The sequence below is a fragment of the Notolepis coatsorum genome (genome assembly GCF_963971535.1).
Source record: "Notolepis coatsorum genome assembly, chromosome: 12".
Taxonomy (NCBI): Eukaryota; Metazoa; Chordata; class Actinopteri; order Aulopiformes; family Paralepididae; genus Notolepis; species Notolepis coatsorum.
The window spans coordinates 44,457,548-44,479,430 of record NC_140176.1 but is presented as its reverse complement, the minus strand read 5'-3'; the positions used below and the strand labels follow the sequence as shown (position 1 = coordinate 44,479,430).

General features: G+C 44.7%; 1 protein-coding gene across 1 annotated transcript in view; it reads right to left on the bottom strand.

The window, feature by feature from the left end:
- The window catches only part of dlgap1b (discs, large homolog-associated protein 1b), a gene marked incomplete at both ends in the record, with an annotated part of 107,387 nt that overhangs the window by 42,147 nt on the left and 43,357 nt on the right, over positions 1-21,883 (bottom strand). Inside the window, 2 exon segments of the mRNA XM_084325825.1 lie at positions 6,373-6,385; positions 21,382-21,640. Of these exon segments, the coding sequence (XP_084181951.1) occupies positions 6,373-6,385; positions 21,382-21,640 (272 nt within the window).

Here is a 21,883-nt window from a genome sequence, read left to right as displayed (position 1 = left end):
AATGCAAGGTATGTCGTAATTCTTTTCACATAATGACGGAGCAAAGCCTCTGTATCCTCAATTAAAACTATACACCCTTTACACAGCCAAGCTTTGAGAATGGATACAAACCCAAGAGACGGCATCATTGTTGCAGGTGACTGTGGATCCGAGCGTATGTGGTGTTGAAGAGACATGGAGCATACAGTCAAGGGATGCAGTATTTTGATTCACAGCGCATTATTGATCAATTGAGGTTAGTTACGCTGCTGGCCAGTATGACTGCTACCATAGTGTCTTTATACATGTGTGTCACTGTTTGATTGATTGATTGAAAAGTTTATTAACAGATTGCAGAATGGGTACAGTACAGTACATCTCAATACATACAATTGTTAAGGGGATGCAGACCAGAGAAAGACTTTCGTCTTGTTTCCACCAGGGTCCCCCAAGATAATACTACAACTCTACATACATCTGATTAGCACTATCACTCAGTACTACTAATTTATATATTTTATACCCAGTTTAATTATCTGTACATTGTATATTACTATTGCACTTTACTGTTACATTTGCACTCTGGTTGGATGTCAAACTTGTTTTCGTTGTACTGTACTTGTGCTGTATGATGACAATCTCAACTGTTGCTTCCCTCATTTTTGTCTGAGGGAAGCACCCGTTGTGATTGGAAGATCGAGAAAAGAGGGGAGGGGGTTGAGATAGGTTATGTGTGGGTCTGTGGAATGCATGAAGCTTTGTGTCCATTTATCACACGGCAAACTCTTCAGAGAATCCAGCTACCAGCGTGACTTCAAAGTTTACTGATTTTCTTTTATTATGTTTTTGGTAGATCTTTTTATTGTTTTTTTGCTACCGGGCAGTCCGGTATAGAAAGAGAGAGGAAGTATGGGAGGATAGACGGGGGAAGACATTCAGCAAAGGTCGCCGGGTCCGGGAGTCGAACCCGGGACGGCCGTGTTGCACCGCAGCGCTGTACGTGGTGCGCCACCCTGGCGCCCAAAGTTTACTGATTGAGGTCCTTATCGAACACAAGGCCTCCGGCTGAACGCCAGGCCCATACAGAATATTCACACCCATTCAATTAAACATCAGCCAGTAGCCGGCTTTATTACAGCCAGCCAGGGGAGCTCGTTGTGGACCAACCTCCCCACGCCTCTGAAAAATACATGATGCTGCAAAAACGAGACCTGGTAATTGACAGCGGATCAGAGGGCGAGAGAGAGAGAGAGAGAGAGAGAGAGAGAGAGAGAGAGAGAGAGAGAGAGAGAGATGGCTTGAGAGGTATAGAGAAAGAAAGAGAGAGAGAAGCCATGGCACAATTCCCAGGCTTAAGATTTGTGTGTGTCAGGGACATGCCGTCCATATATGCAAGGTAAGCAGTGCTTACCCAAGGGAAAAAATAATAATAATACTGTGAAATGTTTGTTTGTTTTCATTAAAAGAGTCGTCATCTTTGGTCCCAGTGCAGCAGCAGTCATTAATTTTGTTTTAGCTTTTTGGCGCCACCCGCAGGTGTAAGCACTCTCTCTCTCTGCTTTCTCTAGCGTCGATTTGAATGCATGAGAACAATGCAATTTCCACCACAGGCATTGCATTTGTTCCCTCAGCCCGCTACTAATATGCCCAGTGTAAGCATGCTTACAAACCAATCAGTAGCTCTTTCGTTCCGGTATGTTATCTGTTACTAGGTCAATTAGGATTTATTTTCATTTGCAAGGAGAGACGCATGGATTTCTTGTTCAAGTAAAGGTAAGATAACATATTTCTTTTTTTTATCCACTTTTTCTCCTCTTTCTATTTTTCCTCCCATCCCAATTCCACTGTGCCAATTCTTCCCTCCCCTGTCTTGAACGTTGCTCGCATATGCCCCCCACTGGCCGGTTGTAGGGAGGATAGAAGCCTTACATCACGTGTCCCCTCCGGTACACGAGGAGGCAGCCTGTCGCATCTTTTCACCTGCCAGCGCTGACTCTCATTGTCGAGGTGTAACGTGTTGGAGGCTCACACTACCCCCGCCATTTCCTGTCTCTGCTGTGCAGGCGTCCCCAACTGACCTGTAGGAGTCGCTGTCCACAACGTCCAGATTACCACCCATCGACTTCCACCCCCTAACTCTGCCAATTGAGTTAGTATGACGGTCGGCCCAAGCCGGAGGCAACGCCGACAGCCGGAGTCGAACCTGGTGTCTCTTGCGTTGGTGACATAAGATAAGATAACATATTTCTATAACTTACGTTATGGCTGCTGGTTAATACGGTGGCGATGGTGATGGCGATCTGAGTTGACTGCTGTGCTGCACTGGTTTTACTTTATTTAACTTAACGCTCGACGGCCCGCATACGTTACGTCTACTTTACCTTTGAATGTAAGCCTATGCCTTGTGCATTGATGTTGAGAACGTTGTATTTGGAGAGAGATTAGGCCAGAGCAGATTGTCTATCAACGGCTCTGAGTTAGGCTAATTGTCGCTGTCCATCCCGGTTGGTCTGAACCAATCGATGAGCGAAGGGCAGCGTGTATGGCCCTTGATTTGAAACATTATATCGCGACTGGCAACTTTTTTTTAGTTTTTGGTAATTTGATCATAAAGTCTGCCACTGTAACTCTCCTCTTACTGTTTATTAGCAGGTTTGTGCTTGGCACAATGTGTAATTAAGTGTATTAAAATATTTTTATGCTGACCCAATCTCAAAGCTCACGGCACGTGCCTGGTGTGTGTACTCGCTTTAATTGAAGGTCACTTCTCCTGCTCTGAGAAACAACAGGCCAGCTTTTCTCAACCTCTAATTACTGTTGTGCCCAGAAAGCAGACAGACAGACAGGCAGGCAGGCAGGCAGGCAGGCAGGCAGGCAGACAGGCAGGCAGACAGGCAGACAGGCAGGCAGGGAAAGCCTAGCTGCTCAGCCAGAGGTGAAGAAAAGGGAGGAAGAAGCAAGGGAGGAGAGAGAGGAGAGGCGATGCATGTTAAACTGGAGACGACGCAGAGCAGTGAGGAGCCGCAGCTTAGAGGCGGTAAAATCCTCACATTAAGCGATTGCTATGGATTTTCTGGAGCTTATAGGCGGGGGATCTCTGCTCCACATTTCTGTTAAACCGATCCAAGGGAGCTGATGCCTGGCACATTGTGTCAGGGGGAAGACTACCAGCTAGCATTGTATGTGTGTGTGTGTCGTGGAGAGATAATCAGACTACAAACCACCAGTTGTTTTAAGTCCAGCCCCTCAGGGTACATCTTTTTTTTTATAATTTTTTTGTATATAATACTATAATATAATATAATATACTATACTATACTATACTATAATATAATATGTATTAGGCAGAGACGTGCACAGGACTTTAGAGGGGCAGGTGCTCAAAGGCTGAAAAGGACACTACACTTGTGTCTATATATTAACCGAGCACGCGTAGCGCGCAAGCACGATTTTTAAGAGCCCTTTTCGGGCGGGGGGCCCCCTTTTTATGCTCTTTGGGGGGTTTTGGTGATCAAATATTGAATATTGAACTATAATAATCAGTGCAGGAGCTCACTTATCCTTGAAAGACACTTTTATCACTGACTTAAAAGACCCATACATCTCCATAAATGTTCAGGGGGGAGGGAATAAGTGCTTACCCTACAGACCCCAAGAAGTGCTATATTCTGTATTGTTTAATATAAATGCATTTTTTATTCCAATCCCGATTTGTATTTGAGATTCCCAAATCCCATCGGACTTGACTTCTTCGTGTCCCTCAATGAGTGTAATACCAGCATTCAACTGTATGCGCCACAGCGGTTTCTATCATCATCATCATCACCACCCACGCTATGCATAAAATATATAGGTCCGTGGAGAGGCACGCTGAGGAGGCCGTGCAAACTGCAATGGAATATGGGGCATCTCTCTCTCTTTACCTAATATTTTGATTCTATCCTGACATTTTTCAGTTGGAAGGGCAGTCTATATGCGTAACGGTAAAAAAAGAAAAAAATTATATTTTTTTCAAAAAGGGCACTTTTTTTATGAGGCTCAAAAAGGCAGGTGCTCAAGCACCCCTTGGCCTCTATGTGTGCACATGCCTGGTATTAGGGGTGGAACGGTACGCATTCGAACCGTGTACCGAACAATACACACATGCCCTGAACCGTGGAGGTCGTACCGAACGGTACGCATTCGGGGCATGTGTGTATTGTTCGGTTATATAACATTACATTAGCTACGAGCTAACTAACTTTAGCCGCAAGCTAACTAATGTTAGCCGCGAGCTAACCGTGGAAACGCTCACAGAGAAGTGACTCCACGACAGCAGTTCGATTAGTGGGGAAGGGGGTATATTGGCGAGTTAATACTTTGACAAATGTTGCCTATATTTTTCAGTTAGTTGGGTCTTTGTGTGCCAAACATTATTAAAGGTAAACCTTTTTTTTTACCAAATAAATTAGAAGCATGTTTAAATCAGCAATGCCTCCCCTCTTGCTGTACCAAAATCTCTCCTAGCTCTAACCGTCACTGTCAAAATAATGCCCTCATTCTTTCAGTTTTCCATGACTACGTCCTTGAGAATAACTGAAAAGTTGGATTATTTTTAGGCTATATATCTTATGTTGATGTATGGTATTTTTGGAGTGTTACATTTAAAAAAAAATAAAAAACAACGTATACCGAACCGAACCGAAAACCGTAAACCTAAAACCGTGATACGAACCGAACCGTCGATTTTGTGAACCGTTCCACCCCTAATATGTATATATATCATCACCCTCCTGTCACTATAAGTGAAAATATAGGTGCAATTCCAGTAACTTTTTCCTGTACGATTTCTCCATTGACTTGAAAACTGAACATGTAAAACCTGTACCTTCACTTTTAGTGACAGGAATGTGGACGATCCATATTGACCCTCAGCGACCAGACAACATTCTGGAGAGTGCTCTCCAGGTGGACTCCTGAGTGTTATTCCTGTACAAGTCACCGTAAGCACATGAGAGCACGCGTGTCGCCTGCGTGAGTCCAGGCCGTAAGACGGCAGCAAGCCACAGCTGAGCCGCAGCCTTCAAGGAGGACAGAGATCAAAGCATTGCCCCCCCACCCCCCACCCTTCGCCTCTGTAGCCCTTCCTCCTCCCTGTAAGGATTTGAAACACAGGACCATGCAGCAGCAGCAGCAGCGGTGGGCGTGGTCTCTGGAGACGAGGCGACGAGCGAAAGCTGTTTACGGTTTTCCCGTCCCTCAGAACTGCATCATGTAATCTTCACTGTGACAACTTTTGAAAAATGCTCACTTTGGCCTCCGAGGCATTTTACCGTGAAATGTGGTGTGTGTGTGTGTGTGTGTGCGTGTGTGTGTGTGTGTGTGTGTGTCTGCATGTGTTCCCTCAAGTGCGCTCCTTCTTAGATTGTGGAAGAAGAAACATGGAAGGGGGATATATGCCTCTTCATGCAGTGGTTGCCGGCTACACACGGGAGCTCTTTGTACAATTCACGCATGATTTAGGTTTGTGATCACGTACGCCCAACTATCACAAAGGACGAGCGAGGGAGAAAAGGGAGGGAAAGAGAGTCAGAGAGAGAGAGAGATGATTATGGGGTTCTAACTGTTCTAACTGTACTCACTAACGACTCACACTTTTATGCTATTATGAAGATGTCGAGTACATTGTGGAATATACAGTACTATATTGTACAAAATGTCAATCGTGTTTGTTAGTGTTTGTGTGTGTGTGAGAGAGAGAAAGAGAGAGAGGATTATGAGATTCTAACTGCTCTAAGTGGAATATATATTGAATTGAATATATTAACCATTATCTGAAATGAAAAAATAATAATAAAGAAAAAAAGATATTCTAACCCTAACTAACCTTACTGTCATGTCCTAATATGCTAACCTACACTGTAGAACTCAACACTTTGATGAACATTGTTACTCAGCTGATAGAGTTGTGCCCTTCCTGATGACTTGTCGTACAGAACTTGTAAGTCGCTTTGGATAAAAGCGTCAGCTAAATGACCAAATGTAAATGTATATTGTACAAAATGTATGCATGTAATTTTGTGTGTTAGTGTGTGTGAGCGAGAGTGAGAGAGAGAGCTGTCCAAGCCTTGCTGATCCAACAAAGATCTAACAAAAGTCGTTTAACCACTTAAGGATTGGTTAAAGGACGCACTCGCACGCACGCCGCAGCACTTTGCCCTCGTCTGTCGGCTCCGGGCTGCATTTTCGCTGATCAACCAATACATTGTTGGAAAGTTGAATTTGCCGCCTTTGGATTGTCACCACACTCAACCTAATGGCAGCGGATGGCCATTTTGGATAATCATGCCGAATTGTTTACTGGTACACACAAACATTTCAGGCTATGGAACCATTATGTTTTCCAGCTCCTACCTATCAGCTGGAACTTAAAAACAAGCGAGAGAAAACAAGAGACAAGATAGAAAAACCGACGAGCCCAACTCAGATCGAGTTTTCCACCTGGCAGCTGTGTGTAATCCAATACACATCTCACTACATCCTGCGCACAGGGCCGCCGCTAGGGGCGTGCGAGCAGTGCGGTCGCACAGGGCCTCGCAAGAAGGGGGGCCTCCCAAAAAAAAAAAAAAAAAATAGAATGTTAACAATCACTTTCCATCACAGACCTAAAATCTAGTTTTGCTTACATGCTTATATATTTCACATTAGACACGTTTGTAGAATAGTGTTCCGGGCTCTGCGGCTCTGCAGATATACTATTGGTTTCATTCAATGACCCGTTTACTTTTGTGCAAAGCATCGTGGGAGGACTAACACTAGGGGGAGCTGGTTGGCGTCTCTGGTAGTCGGTAGAGAGATGTGAAGAAGACCGGTATTATCCACGAGGGGAGGGGGTACAGGTACGGGGTCTATTCGGCGCTATCCACGGGAGCGAGTGGATGTCTTGGCCAAGAGCATCCTACTTTTGAAAACCAAATGTGCAGCATCGGAGCAGAAGAAATAACGCTGCGTGCCGTAAGCTTATCAATACCAAGTATAGTGATTAGGTTATGCCAAGACAAAGAGGACATTCGGCAGATGGACTGAAGATGAAAGTTGTTGCGTGTTAGAACGTTCAGTCAGGCTAGCCATGTCGGCTAGTAGCTTAGCTAAAGGCAGGGACAGCTAACTAGCGTTAGCTAACCTAGCTAGCTAGCATTAGCTACGTTATCGAGTGCTAACGTGTGGCAGATAAACTAGGAACAGACTCCCAAGTTCATCCCAACGGGGGGGACTATCATGGCACTGGTGAACTTTGTCATCTCCATTCTATTCTGTTCCCGCTGTGGATCTCTCTCTCTCTCTCTCTCTCTCTCTCTCTCTCTCTCTCTCTCTCTCTCTCTCTCTCTCTCTCTCTCTCTCTCTCTCTCTCTCTCTCGCGCTCTCTCGGTCTCTCTCTGTCTCTCTCTCTCTCACTCGGTGTGTTGCATCATGCAACAGGGTCTGCTCCGGTATCAATATTGAATGTGCAGTAATGCTATGCACTGTTCTGCTGCCTGGACATTACTGCTCAACATGATCACTCCAGCTTTACAAGTTGCTCTCTGGGAACATTTCACACTGTGCTTGTGCAGTTTGTGACGTGTGTACTAAGCTTATAGAGTTCGATTCAAATAAGGCAAAACTGCAAATCTGCATGTCATGCTTGAAAAATTAACCTGGCTTTAAGCTTGTTTATCAGGTTCCAGGGGTGTTTTATGCATTTTCCCTGTTACTGCCAGGTGTACGACTGTACAGGTGCATTGCCACTAAGCCTCGGGCAGCGCTATTATTTAAGAATACGTTGACTCTATCATATGCCCAGCCTCGGGCAGCGCTATTATTTAAGAATACGTTGACTGTATGCCCAGCCTCGGGCAGCGCTATTATTTAAGAATACGTTGACTATATGCACACACATATTTTTAATTTTTTTTTATTAATAATTGTTTTAATTTTTTTATTATATTAATTTTCTTTTATTATTATAAATATTTTAACCTTTAGGGGGGGGGGGGGGGGTGGGCTCACGTTTAAATCTTGCACAGGGCCTCACATTTCCCCCAGACGGCACTGCCTGCGCATGTATAATATCTTGTATAACATCTTTGACCGCCTCAATGCATTGAATCTGGGACTACAAGGTCGGGGCACAGACCTGTTTGGACTCGCAGCTAAAATGGAGCTGGATTAAGGAACTCCGTTTGTGGCACTCCAGGATAATCAGCTGAGATTTTGGGGTATTTTTGGAGGAACAGAATGTTGCAAAAATTATTTGAAGCCCATCATCTGTAGCCACATAGAAGGGCTCATTGAACAATTTCGGAAGAGAGAGCGTGGACAATTTGGACAACTGGATCCTAGATCCGTTCATTACGCAACAGGCCTCCCACTGTCTGAGCAGGAGGCGCAAATTGATATTTCGTGTGACGAGAAAGTCAAGTTCACTGGACAGGCCCTCGCAAAGTTCTGGATATCAGTCCAGAACGAGTACCCAGTGTTGCTGTTACGGTGTGGCATGACGGTGGTGGAGGTGTGTAGAACCCAAGCGCAGACAAGCAGAGGAGGCGGAATGCGAAGGTTGCTCTTTCACAATAACACTTATTTATTGTAAACAACGGAGCATAATACGACAAAACAAACACTTGGAAAAGGGGAAAAGAAATGGGAGACCGTAGTCTCCAAAAACGAGATAAACATACACACTAAATAACGTAGGCAAGAAAGGCGAGACAGCTCAGTCTCTCTGTAAATCTTTACACGAGAATACACTTTGGATAATAATAAGAATATACAAATAGCAAGCACGACACCGACCGCGGTATCCAAGTTACCCTCCAAGTGGGAGCGATAACAATGCTTCAGGTAGTACTCACGCCTGTGGACAGTGTAATGATGCGACAGTAGGGCTGTCGCGGTATGACATTTTCCCACCGCGGTTGTGTGTGTGGCTAATCAGCGCGGGATGCGGTGGTACCGCACTTCTAACAATTCTAAGGTCGTAGGAGTCCCGAAACTATTTTAAACATGTTTGATAATCTATCCATTTGTCCCTCAACGTTCTGAAATGTGATAACAGTAGATTTGCCTGCTCCTTTAAGAGTGATGCGTTGTGGGATATATGCTGTAGGTCTGGTCTACGCAAGCAGCCAATAGTCAGTCACACATCCCTGGGAACTGTGTTTGATTGTAAACTGAAGTTCAACCTAAATACAGAGTCTATTGTTAAAAAAGGTCAGCAGAGGATCTACCTGCTGAGAAAGCTGAACTCTTTTAATGTTAGTGCGAAGATCCTGAGCACTTTTTATAGTTCTTTTATTGAAAGCCTCCTAACTTTTTCTTTTATCTGCTGGTTCAGTGGCCTGTCCATTAAAGATAGGAACAGCCTACAGTATATTGTGAAAGTGTGCTCCAAAATAATTGGAGTAAAACAGAGAGACCTATGTTCTCTCTGGATGGACCAGGTGGTCAAGAAGGGGACGAGCATCACAAATCAACCTCTCCATGCTCTGTCTCAGCGGTTTTCACTGTTGCCTTCTGGCCGCCGTTATGACGTCCCACCAAGTAGGACCAACCGCTACGCCAAATATTTTGTCCCCTCGGCTATCAGACTTTTAAACACAGACAGTAGTCATTTTAAGTAGCCTTTTGCACTTGGTTGTCTGTTTTTACTTTTACTTTTATTGCTGGATTGTATCACATGGAGTGTTTCTCTTTTTATTTGCCGTGCTGTCGTTGAGATGTTTTGTTGTTTGTTTGTTTTTGTTGCTTGTTGGTGAAGCTGCAAATATTGCCCCACGCGGGATCAATAAAGTTGTCTGAATCTGAATCTGAATCTTCTCCAACTTAAAACTAACGTTATTTGAGCGAACATTTAACGTTATTATAACACTATTTTAACGTTAGTGAATGTGAATGCACATACATAGCTAGTTAAATATCACAACTCGTGTCATTGTTCATCATTGGGGGAAACTAGCCAATAGCTAATGTTATAGATAGGCTAGCTAGCATATAGCTAACGTTATAAATTGAAAACAAAGCTAACGTTAATATCCAGTTGACAATACAGATCATAATATCTAGGATAACGTTAAAGAAGTGAGAGTACGGGTTAGGGAAACGTTGATGTAGTCAGAGTGTAGCGGGGACGGTAGACAGAGGCAGCACTTGATTTGCGTGTAACGTTAGCATAACATTGAGCAAGCTACATGACCAGCACTTCGGCCCGGGAGTGTTGGGAGAACGCTCCCCTGTACTCTACTGTGGTTCAGATTAATACAGGAAAAGGTATACATTGGGGGCTCGAGTCCGGGATATGAAAATAAATCCTGATTTCATCTGTGAGTTGTAAACTGTATGGAAACGTGAAGTTAGCTCATGCTACTGGAAAACGGACGCCTCGTCATTAAATGAAGTTAAAAATGATGACAGCCCTTTTATTAGACCGCGGATCTCGCGGTTGTCTGTTCCCCAACCGCGGGTGACTTGACACACCGCGGGATTGCGGTGATGCGGTTATCGCAACAGCCCTACACGAGTCAGGGCAGGGCAGACCACACTTAAATACACAGACAATTAGAGACATGAGGGTGATTGGGAATGACACACAGCTGGGTTGGAACAGACTGAACAGAAGACATAACTGGGTCGAAATATAAATACACACACTGAGAACAACACTAGACTAGATCACAATACCAACACAGACAGGGGAGACACTAGGCCAGGCAGGGGAACAGATGCACAGACAGCAGATTAGTGATGATAACAGAGAACAAATTAATAACAAAACAACAGAGATGCATCAACTGAATTAGGCCACAAGATGGCAGTAGCGTATTGTTCATGAGTGGAGGAAGTCCATGGAGAGGTGGGGCAGGACCGGGGGGAACGTGACAGTTGCGACATTAATACAAAATAAATACAGATCTCGTCTCAGAGTAGAAGCAGATGTCCGCCTCTTTCTCAGCACAACGCAGCCACGTATCATGGAACTGTTCAAATGTACAAGCACACCCTTCCCATTAAGTCTTGTTTTTTTTTTTATTCTTGCAAACGCATTTTCTTTTCTTTTTTTATGTTCTGGCAACATATTTGGGCTAAATATGCCTTGTTTAATGTTTATACACAATGTATATCATGTGTATACAGAAACAATTCCGTTGCATTTGTTTAATTCATTTAATTGATAACATAGTGCTGTAATTTCATTTTTTTATTTTTTATATTGATCTTTTCCCCCCTCCTTTTTCCTCAGTTTTTCTCCCATCCCAATGTTAGTCGTTATGCCAATTCCCAATCCCCTTCCTGGTCGCTGCGCACCTACCCCCCACAGTCGGTCTGAGAGAGTGGAGGCTATCACGTGCTTCCTCCGACACACGTGTAGCCAATCAACCGCTTCTTTTCACCTGGCAGCGCGGACGCTCACTGAGAGGGTGTAACGTGTGGTAGGATCACACTACCCCCCTTAGATCCTTTCCTCGCTGAGCAGGCACCCCGACCCACCCACCAGCTTTCCCACCCCTAACACTGCCAATTGTGTTAGTATGAACGACCAGCCAAGCTGGTAGCAATGCAGAGAGCTGGGCTCGAACCCAGCATCTCCTGCATTGGTGGCGAGCGCCTTGCCCACTACACCACCTAGTCGCCCTATGTAATTTCATTTTCTAATAAATATGTGCTTTTATTTTGATATTCCTTATTTCCACGTTTTTTTTTATTCTTGCACATTTAATTTTTTTTTTTATGTTCTGGCAACATATTTGGGCTAAATATGCCTTGTTTTATAAATGTGTATACAGAAACAATTCCGTTGCTTTTGTTGATAATATTCATTAATTTCATTGATAACATAGTGCTGTCATTTCATTTTCTAATAAATATGCATGATCAAGTTCAACAACGTGTGCTTTTATTTTGATATTTCTTATTTCCACGTTGAAATTACGCAATACATTAACACATTCCCGGCCATTAGATTAGACGGGCCCCACTCTAGGACGCTAGCTTTTCATTACAACTTTTCACTGTGCGTGACGTTATTTATAGAGCTAAATCTATATTTTCTATTATAGCTATGTATCCATTGTCATTGTCAATTGACAGTATAAACCTTCCCTTCAATATGCCATAAAGATTTTTTTTTTTCATCAATACGTTCCAGTTTTATAGCCTAATGAATATGAGCGTTATATGGGAATGGTCTGGGATAATTCCTGCAAGGCTAGTTATAAGGCGCTAAGATAATAACGTTAAATCAATTGGCGTTTCGGCCCTACACAAGCTAGAGTTAAAAATCAAAATACATATGGATCGGTATCATGTTCCACCATGAATGCATGAAAGGGGGGGGGGGGGGGGCAGGGGAAGTCGTTTCTGAATATTGATTACCAATAACGGCATTCGTTATTACAACAACATACGCTGACCGGGTGGATGGCTATGAGAACAAGGCCCGATCAGGCTGAAATTGACGTCAAATCGCTCTTACCTGTGGCCAGTTGGATTCCCAGTATTTCCCAGTTATTTGATCGCCATCTGGTAGATCGATATGTCCATTGGCTGATGCTATATTCCTTTACTGCATACTGAATTCGGCATCGCAAAAAGTATTCCAGGCTATCTGGTGAACCATAGCTTCAGGCTAACAGAAAAGTCCACCGGAGCGAAAAAAAAGTGACACCAGGTCTGAAACAAGGATTACTGCATTCTCGAGACAGCGCCACTACCAGGATCTGGCCGGTACTGCACTTTCTGAGTCCCAATATGCCTTTTCCAGCCAAAATACATCTCTGTGACATTGAGTAGGATATTAAAATGGAATAAAAGCAAAAACGAGTTAAACACGTATATATACGTGGTTGGCCTTCAAGCGTCGGCTCCCAATCACGTATATATACGCGGATGGCCCCGAATGTGTTAAGTGTGGGGTCACCAAAATAATTCCTAAATAAAATGGGGTTGTGGTATAATAAAGTTTGAGAACCCCTGCTCTATTTCATTAGCACTCAAAGTGATTTTTCTTTATTGTGTAAGAAATTGTCCCCCAAAAAGAAGTTAAGGCAGAAATTGCTGGGGTGAGACCGAGAGGAGAGCAGACCTCTAGTGTGAACTCAACTATTTTCAACTGCAGTAGAGCCCAACGCGAGGAAAGTTGAAGAAACGGTTGAGAAAACAGTCTGCCGTTCACTAATGGTCCGCTCTCCTCTCGGTGACGTCACCCGGAGGAGTTTCTCGGGCACCGACGCGGCTGAGCTCTCATGTCCAATTATCACACATCCTCCTCAGAACAGAACGACAGGATTGACGTTGAAAAACAGCGAAGTGGCCCTTTAATTATGGTGACTACGATGATGAATTGCGTAACACTACAACTACTACGGCTGTAATCTGAGGCAATCCCTTACCCCCACAACCCTACAGGACCTAACACACTGTGCAGCGTGGCACACTGCTTGATACTCTCTCTCTCTCTCTCTCTCTCTCTCTCTCTCTCTCTCTCTCTCTCTCTCTCTCTCTCTCTCTCTCTCTCTCTCTCTCTCTCTCTCTCTCTCTCTCTCTCTCTCTCTCTCTCTCTCTTTCTCTTTCTCTCTCTCTCAACCTCTCTCTCAACCTCTCTCTCACCCTAGCTGAGATTGATTCCAAGTTGCAATAAGGCTGGCAGCGGATTAAGGTCAAGGGTTAGAGGAAAACACAGCCAATCAAATCACAGAGAGCCGCGCAAGCCAATCAGAGGATTTGGATTTGCCAATGGAAGAACGGTGTGCGGTCTGATCTACAGCACCGCCACTGCAGAGTCAGACTACTGTCTGGCACTATAAAGTCTTTGCTTCGTCTCGCCGCGTTAGCCTATTAGCTTCCGTAAATGCCCCGCTAATCACCACTTTCAGTGGGTTTATGTAAATGGCAAATGGCTGCATTTATATAACATCTTTTAGGGAGTGCAGAGTTGCGTTTACCTTGCAACTCCCATTGACAGCAATACAGCTCAAAGTATCTAACACCTATATGCAATTGAGATAAGATAAGGTATTCCTTTATTGATCCCCTTGGGGAAATTTGGACATCATAGCAGCATGGGGGAGGGGAGAGGGGGAAGGGGAGGTACAGGTATGGGCAGGGTAATAGTAGAAAGACATAAATATAGCCAATAAAATGTGATCTGAATATAAAAATATGAGAATGAAAATAAATTGTGTAAACAATATAATTAACTCTGAAAATTCCATCCTACTTAAAAACTTGGGTGGACAGTTTTGTCGCACGGTGATGTAGCCTATTTCCTTGTTTAACAAGACTGACATCACATCCTGTCCATAAATGGGGCCAAATGAGTCTGCACTGCCCGTTCCATTTGGGACCACAACACTCCACCAGAGCAGTTCCTGTTCCACAGCTACACAGTTACGCCATGCGTTGAGGACCAGAGCCACGATTTAACTTGTGGCAAGTTGTTATTGTTTTATTCCATATTAATAAACAGATCAAGATCCCCGATCGACTCTGCAGATTTACCCGCCTCCTTGAAATCGGCGACATGCAATACCGGCCAGATCCTCTTAGGGGCGCCATCGCTCCACTGCAGTATCATTGAGGGCGAATGGGGAAAAAAAATCTTTTACTGTCTATGGGCGTTTCATACAGTATGAGCCTGGATCCCAAGCGAACATCCTCCATCTTTGATCACGGTTCGAAGCACAGATTTCAGCCTGGAATAATGGGATTTATGATCAGCCAATGGACATATCGATCTACCAGATGCCGATGAATAATGGGGAAATGCTGCCGGCGATCACATGGGCTGATGGTAGGACACACTTCCCCCAAATTACAGCCGGATTGGACATTGTTGTAAAACGCAAGCGATCGATCAGTGAATGTGGCTACTTGAACGCACACTGTATTGCTAATCAATAATACTAATCGGTGTCCCCCGCCGCCCCCATTTCATCCATAGATGCTCTGTAATAGTCCGGATGCTAAGCAGTTTGTTTTATTTCATTCGTATATATACAACAGAAATGTCGTTCGATATAACGTGACTAGCCTTTAGCTCTATAAATAGCTTTCCAGAAAAAATACAAGACGAAAACTGCGATAAAGCTTATATTCACGACGCTATAAAATGACAACCAACCGATGGATTTTTATTTTCTTTAAGCCATTATGAAGGCTCGGTTTATGCACTCAAGTGACAATGAGAATGGACAGATAGCAATACTATAAAGTATATATATAGCTATCCAAAAGTACATCGGTTTGTTTACAAAGCGTGGTCCTCCAGCCACATATTAGATGGCTAGGGCCGGTCATCAATGTGTTAACCAGGAAGTCGTCCACAGGTGAGGTTGCAGTGAGTGGGATGTCAGAAGAAATCTGAAATAATTGATTCTAAGGCTGGACACAAACTAGACGGTGTGATTGCCACGATGATAAATAACTTGTACAGACTTGTACAAAGAAAGTCTCTGGGAGGTGTTTGAGATGCATTCTCTGAGCATTAGAAGTAGGGATGCACGATAATTATCGGGTCGATAATTATCGGGCCGATATCAGCAATTATGACATCATCCCGATAAACCCGATAAAATTATTGATAGCTCCGATAATATATAATATATTTTTTGGTTAAAAAAAATGCGGTGTGGGTGGATTGGGATAAAGGGCGTTTGTTTTTACTGTAGGCTCCTCCCGTAACTTTCAGAAGCAGCGCGGATAGTAAACAAACATGGCGTCAGTAGTGTGGGACTTTTTCAAAGTTTCAGAGGAAAACAGTTTGCTTGCTATTTGTAACAAATGCAGAAGTTCTACGAGGAGGGAAAGGGGCTACAAGCTATAACACATCCAACATAATAAGTCACCTAAAGCTGCTGCAAATCCAAAGCCAGCTGCAAAGGAACCGGCGGGGCTTGTACCTATTGATGAGGCGTTTGCAAAATTAAAGACGTTTGACAGAAATGACCCAAGGGCTCAAGCGATCTCTAACTTGATCACAGAAATGATGGCACTTGACGACCAGCCCTTTTCCCTCGTTGAAGACAAAGGATTCTGTCGGCTACTTCGTCATTTAGAGCCCAGGTACATGATTCCAAGCCCGTGAGGAATGCACTTTTTCAGTTTGTATACTTTGTTTACATAGAGACATGACTGTCCGATTTTACCTGCCAGTATTGAATTTGAATCCCAGGCTTATGCAAAGATTTGCAACAGTTCTAGAGGCCTTTATTTTATTTCTACATCACTGAGCGATGAACCTCACTATGGCAATTGGCAAATGTTTACATTTTGCAGTGTTATGTTTACAAGTTATTGACGGATTGTGAATTTTGTGATTCAAATTATATTTATTTGGAAAAATAAATATGGTCACTTTATTTGAAGAGTCAAAACTGTTGTCTTGGCTTTGTTTTGTTCATAGTAGTAACGCTCATGTCATGATAAATCTGGTTAGGTCAAAACTACAGGAATACACATTTTTTAAATAATAATAATAATACAATAAATATATATATTATCGGTTATCGGTATCGACCTTGAGGAGCAGAAAGTTATTGGTATCGATATCGGGGTCAAAAAATCAATATTGTGCACCCCTAATTAGAAGCTATCTGGTGAGTCAATTTGAACCGGTCGATGGACGAAGAAAACTAAAGACTAAACAAAATGATTTAGTCTTTAAATGTTGTCCTCTACATTTCCATTCACTGCATAACAACATGTGACACAACAAATAGATCTTCATTAAATGGCCAACAGCTGTTGGGCTGCTGCTCCTGACCACACACACACACACACACACGCATGCACACACACACACACACACACACACACACACACACACACACACACACACACACACACACACACACACACACACACACACGCATGCACACACACACACACACACACACACACACACACACACACACACACACACACACACACACACACACACACACACACACACACACACACACACACACACACACACACACACACACACACACACACACACACACACACGCACACACACGCACACACACACACACACACACACAGCTCAGTCCCCTCCAGCCACACACCGGTGTTACCTTCACATCAGCAGCAAGTTAATATTGATCAACAAGCAGTCACACACTGGTAGGTATGTGTGTGTGAGTGAGAGAGAGAGAAGGAGAGAGGAGGGAGAGAGAAGAGTGAAAGATAAAGAGAGGGTGAGAGAGGAGGGAGAGTGAGAGAGCGAGAGAAAGAAAGAGAAGGAGAGGGAGAGAGAGAGAGAAGAGGGAGAGAGGAGAAAGAGGAGGGAGAGAAAGAGAAGAGGGAGAGAGAGGAGGGCGATCTATCTGATAATGTTTTCTGTGTGTGTGAATAGTGCAGAGCAGCAGACATCTCGTCTTAAAGGCTGGGAGCCTGTTCCCAGTAAACACTTCACCAGATGAATGATGTTCATTATCTCTCCTCCTCGGGGGAATGAATACCCCCCCCCCCACCTTCTATTTTATTAATCTCTCCTTATAGATCAATAACCAGCGCTACACGATAGAACAATCAACCGAACCCCTTCGCCGCCTTTAACGGGGGTCGTCTGACGGCGCTGTCGATAGATAACCGTAATCATAACGTGGTTTGGGACGACGCTACACAGCTTCATATTGTGACTCATTTCCTCAGCCGGGACCCGTTTGTCAGCCGCGCAGCAGGAAATCATTCAGTAGCCCTGGGAGGAAGTCAATTGAAGCAAATCTTAAATGCCACTGAGTGACTCGTTCGCTCCGGGGAGGGTGGAGCCTCCTTGAAGTTGACGGGACAGGTTTTGCCATCGTCACAATTTGCAGTAAATTATTTTAATTAGCCGGCTGTAACCTCGTCGCCGGCTTTTTCCCGGCAGGTGAGTGCGTTTATATATCTTTTTTCAATTGATGTAATTATACAAAAACCCAGAGAAGCGGCGCTCACCATGCGGTGACTCACCGACATCGAGGGGGCCGACGGAGCGTGCCCGACCCGGAATGCCAGCACCGCTCAGCGTCACTACTGCAACCAGGAGGCCCCCGAACCAGGAGGCACACAAGAGGGATACATACGATGCAGAGCTTTACAGCATGAATAAGCTCTTGTGGGGAAAGGAAGCCTGGTTCTGCACAGGAGGTAGCGGGGTAGACACGGGGGGGATGCAATATTCATAATCTTGTACATGACTGGAAAAGTGGGTTAGATGGACGATAATGCTCAGAGATTGGGTCTGTCTCCGCAATGTCGAGCCGCTCCGGAACTCTGCTCCATGCTAAGAATACACTCTCACTAGAACGTTAAATTGGCTTTCGTTCTTTTTTTCTCGTCCTAAAAGGAAAGGCAAAATATGGGTGTTGGAGGGGATCACTCGAGTGCTTCCATGTCCCTGCTTTGTAGTCGCATTAACCCAACACTAGTGCAGTCGCTCTGCCTCTCGGTAATGTAATGCTGGGTTGATGTTACACAACTGTTACACAAGGTCTCTATACTGCATAACCTAAACACACTGCGCATCTATAATATATCTTGTACATATTAATATATATATATATACATACAAAAATGCCCTTTGGACTGTGTTTGCATGTATGTATGTGTGTGTGTGGGTATGTGTGTGTATATGTATGTTGTATACATATCAGTCAAGGTGAACAATCTCATATCCTGCTCCCTGACACTCAGCACTTGTGCCCCCCAGGGCTGTGTCCTTTCCTCTCCCCTTGGCTTTTCTCCCTCTACACAAATCAACTCATCTCCCTGTACAGCTCAGTCAACATTTTGAAATATGCAGACGACAGCACCATCCTTGGCCTGATCAAAGATAACAATGAGACCTCATACCGGCGAGAGGTGGACAGAGCAACCTCCTGCTCAACACCTCCAAAACCACAGCCATTGCTTTCAGGACTGACACCCAAAAGAAACACCCAAACTCCCACTATCAATCTCTGACCAATCCATAACCCTGACGGACACACTCAAATTCCTCGGTACCCACATCAACAATAACTTCAAGTGGGACACCAACACCACCTCCATCACAAAAAAGGCCCAGCAGCGTCTGTACTTCCTCCGGCAACGCCACCTGCTGGTCCGATTTGACACTGCCATCATTCAAAGCATACTCACCTCATCAATCACAGTCTGGTACGGTTCTGCACAAAAACACTCCATTCACAAACGCCGCGTGTACGCCTGGCGCCTATGCTGGAGGGGTGCCAAAGTGACTGTCTCATCGCCAAAATCCCACCCCCTATGACGGCAACGGCAGTCATCTCCCAGCTCCTCCCCCTCCGGTCCTAGCTGACGGCAACTGTAGTCAGAGTCGAGTCCGGAAATTCTCTCCGTCCTACCCCCCCCCCCCCCCCACCACCCCCTCCCCTCGGGGTGCTCTGAGACACACAGACTCAAGGCTAGTTTAACATGTCTCAACAAATGCGCATGTTTGTATTAATTAATGATTGTGCCATTATTGCTATCAAATGTAATAATTGTGAATGATTTTCTGTAATGAGTTGTATGTGTATGTATCAAGCATCCTTGACTTCCAGGGACAACGATGTAAATAAGTCATTGGCTTTTTCATTCCTATCCTTGACTAAAGCAAATATGTGATGTAATGATCTGTATATGTTTTGTTGTCTAAATAAATACCTACCTACCTACCTACCTACCTATCATCAACAAGGCCTCCAAAATCATAGGTTGTGACCTTCCCTCCCCGGACTCCATCTGCACCTCCCCAGGGAACAAAATAACTAGACGCCATTCGCCAAATGCGTGTAGATTTACCGTCTGGCGTCTAAAAATAATAGTCTGCCCGCCAGCTGGCGTGTAGATCATATCGATACTCTTATTTTGAAAATCCTGTGTGGGTCTCATTGCCGCCCCAAGCGCAGCTCCAGTCATAATATCTGGGCTCCGGCAGCTAGCAACGTTCAGGTTCATATGATACTCTTATTTTGAAAAACCCTTAGCAACTCCGCGAGTCATATGATATCCGCCCACTCCGTGTTGTTTCTTGAAAACAGAGCAGCAGCATTAAACACAGCGGCGTTAACACAGCAGTGCGCCTACAGACGCGAAATAAGTCTGTGATGTTTTTTTTCTTCTCACAACGAGTCCAATGCAGCTACATGCTTTGCACCGTCGCCATTCCTTTATGCCCACATCGCCCGAAATTAACGTTTATGTACCAATCACTACAACGTTAACGTATGCTAACAAGTTAATCCTGATGATCAGACGAGACAGAGCCATAGTGAACAGCACTGAGGAAAGGGAAATGGGGGGGGGCACTCTCCCCTTCCCTGTGTGTGTGTGTGTGTGTGCGTGCGTTTGGAAAGACGACGGAGTCACTAGTCAGGACTCAGGACAGGAGTATATTATAGTAAACTGAGGATTACTGAGGATGGACAGATAATGTTGATATTCAAATATAAAAAAAGTTTTGAGAGGAGTGGAAGTTTGAAGACAGACTACAATATGATGCGGGGGTGGTGAGTTGAAACACAGTGTGTGTGTGTGTGTCCCGACCCCACTTCTATGTTTCAATAAATTATTTGCATTTAAAACTATTAACGCTGACTCATTCCTTCAGTCCACTCAAAATTATGCTAATATTCCTTATGTTGTTTATGATATTAATTTAAAATAGCATATGAGAGTATTATATGTAATAATAACACATGGCGATATACTAAAAAGCTATTTATAATTTTTGGCTGGTAAAAAATCTGCCCGGCTGGTACTTTTAAAAATCGACTGGTAAGTCAAAAAGTTAAGTTTGTTCCCTGCACCTCCCGCACAACCACCCGTGCCCGAAAAATCGCAAAGAACCCCTCACACCCAGCACACCCCCTGTTTCAGCCCTCGCCCTCAGGTAGGCGCTTCAAGTCTATCCTTGCTAAATCCACTCGCTTTAAGGACAGCTTCTTCCCAACAGCCATTCAGACCCTGAACTCCCTTGGCCCCCCTCTCCCCCTCCCCCCTTACACTAACCAAGCTCCTGACCTGATGGACTAGTCTCTTCCGTGTGTTATGTTGTGTTGTGCTGTATTTATGTATTTAATGCTGGGAAGTTGGGGGTAATGTATGTTTCATGTATATCCAGAGCTTCAACCACTCTGTACCGAACACAAATACCACCAACACATGGTTGTGTGGCAATAAAAGTATCTTGTATCTTGTATGTGTGTGTGTATATGTGTATTTGTGTGCGTGCATATATGTGTGTGTGTGTGTAAGTGTGTGAGTGTATGTGTGTGCATGCATGTGTGTGTGTGCGTGTGTGTGTGTATATGTGTATGTGTGTGCGTGCATACGTGTGTGTGTGTATTTGTGTGCATGCATGTGTGTGCGCGTGCACACGCGTGTGCCTGCTCCACTGACCTGTGCTGCTCTGTATCGTTCTAACGGTGGTGGTGGTCCTGGGGGGCGAGATGGCCCCCAGGGGCCCCAGCGTGGAGCCGGCGTCATCGTCGTCCTGGGAGCAGCCCTTCTCGATGGCGCGGACGTAGCTGTGGCTCCGCATGCGGAAGCAGCCGGCGGTCATGGGCAGGTCCAGCGCGTTCACCGCCTGGGACTCCATCTCGCTGAACACGGCCTCGCACACGGCCTCGATCTGCCCGTTCACCTCCACCTCGCTCACCTGGACGGGGGGGGGGGAGACGACACACAACCACACAACCACGAATACACAAGAGAGCACCCACACACATGTAGAGACGGGGGGGGGGGGGGGGGAGACGCACACACCGGCACACACCAGCGCAGGCCAGCCCGCCAATGGGCCAATGGGAAGAGACGTACTTTAGAAGAAAAACAAACGCTTACGCGCGGCAGATAGCGGCAAGGATAGTCACATAAGTGTTGTATTGATTGAGTGTATCTG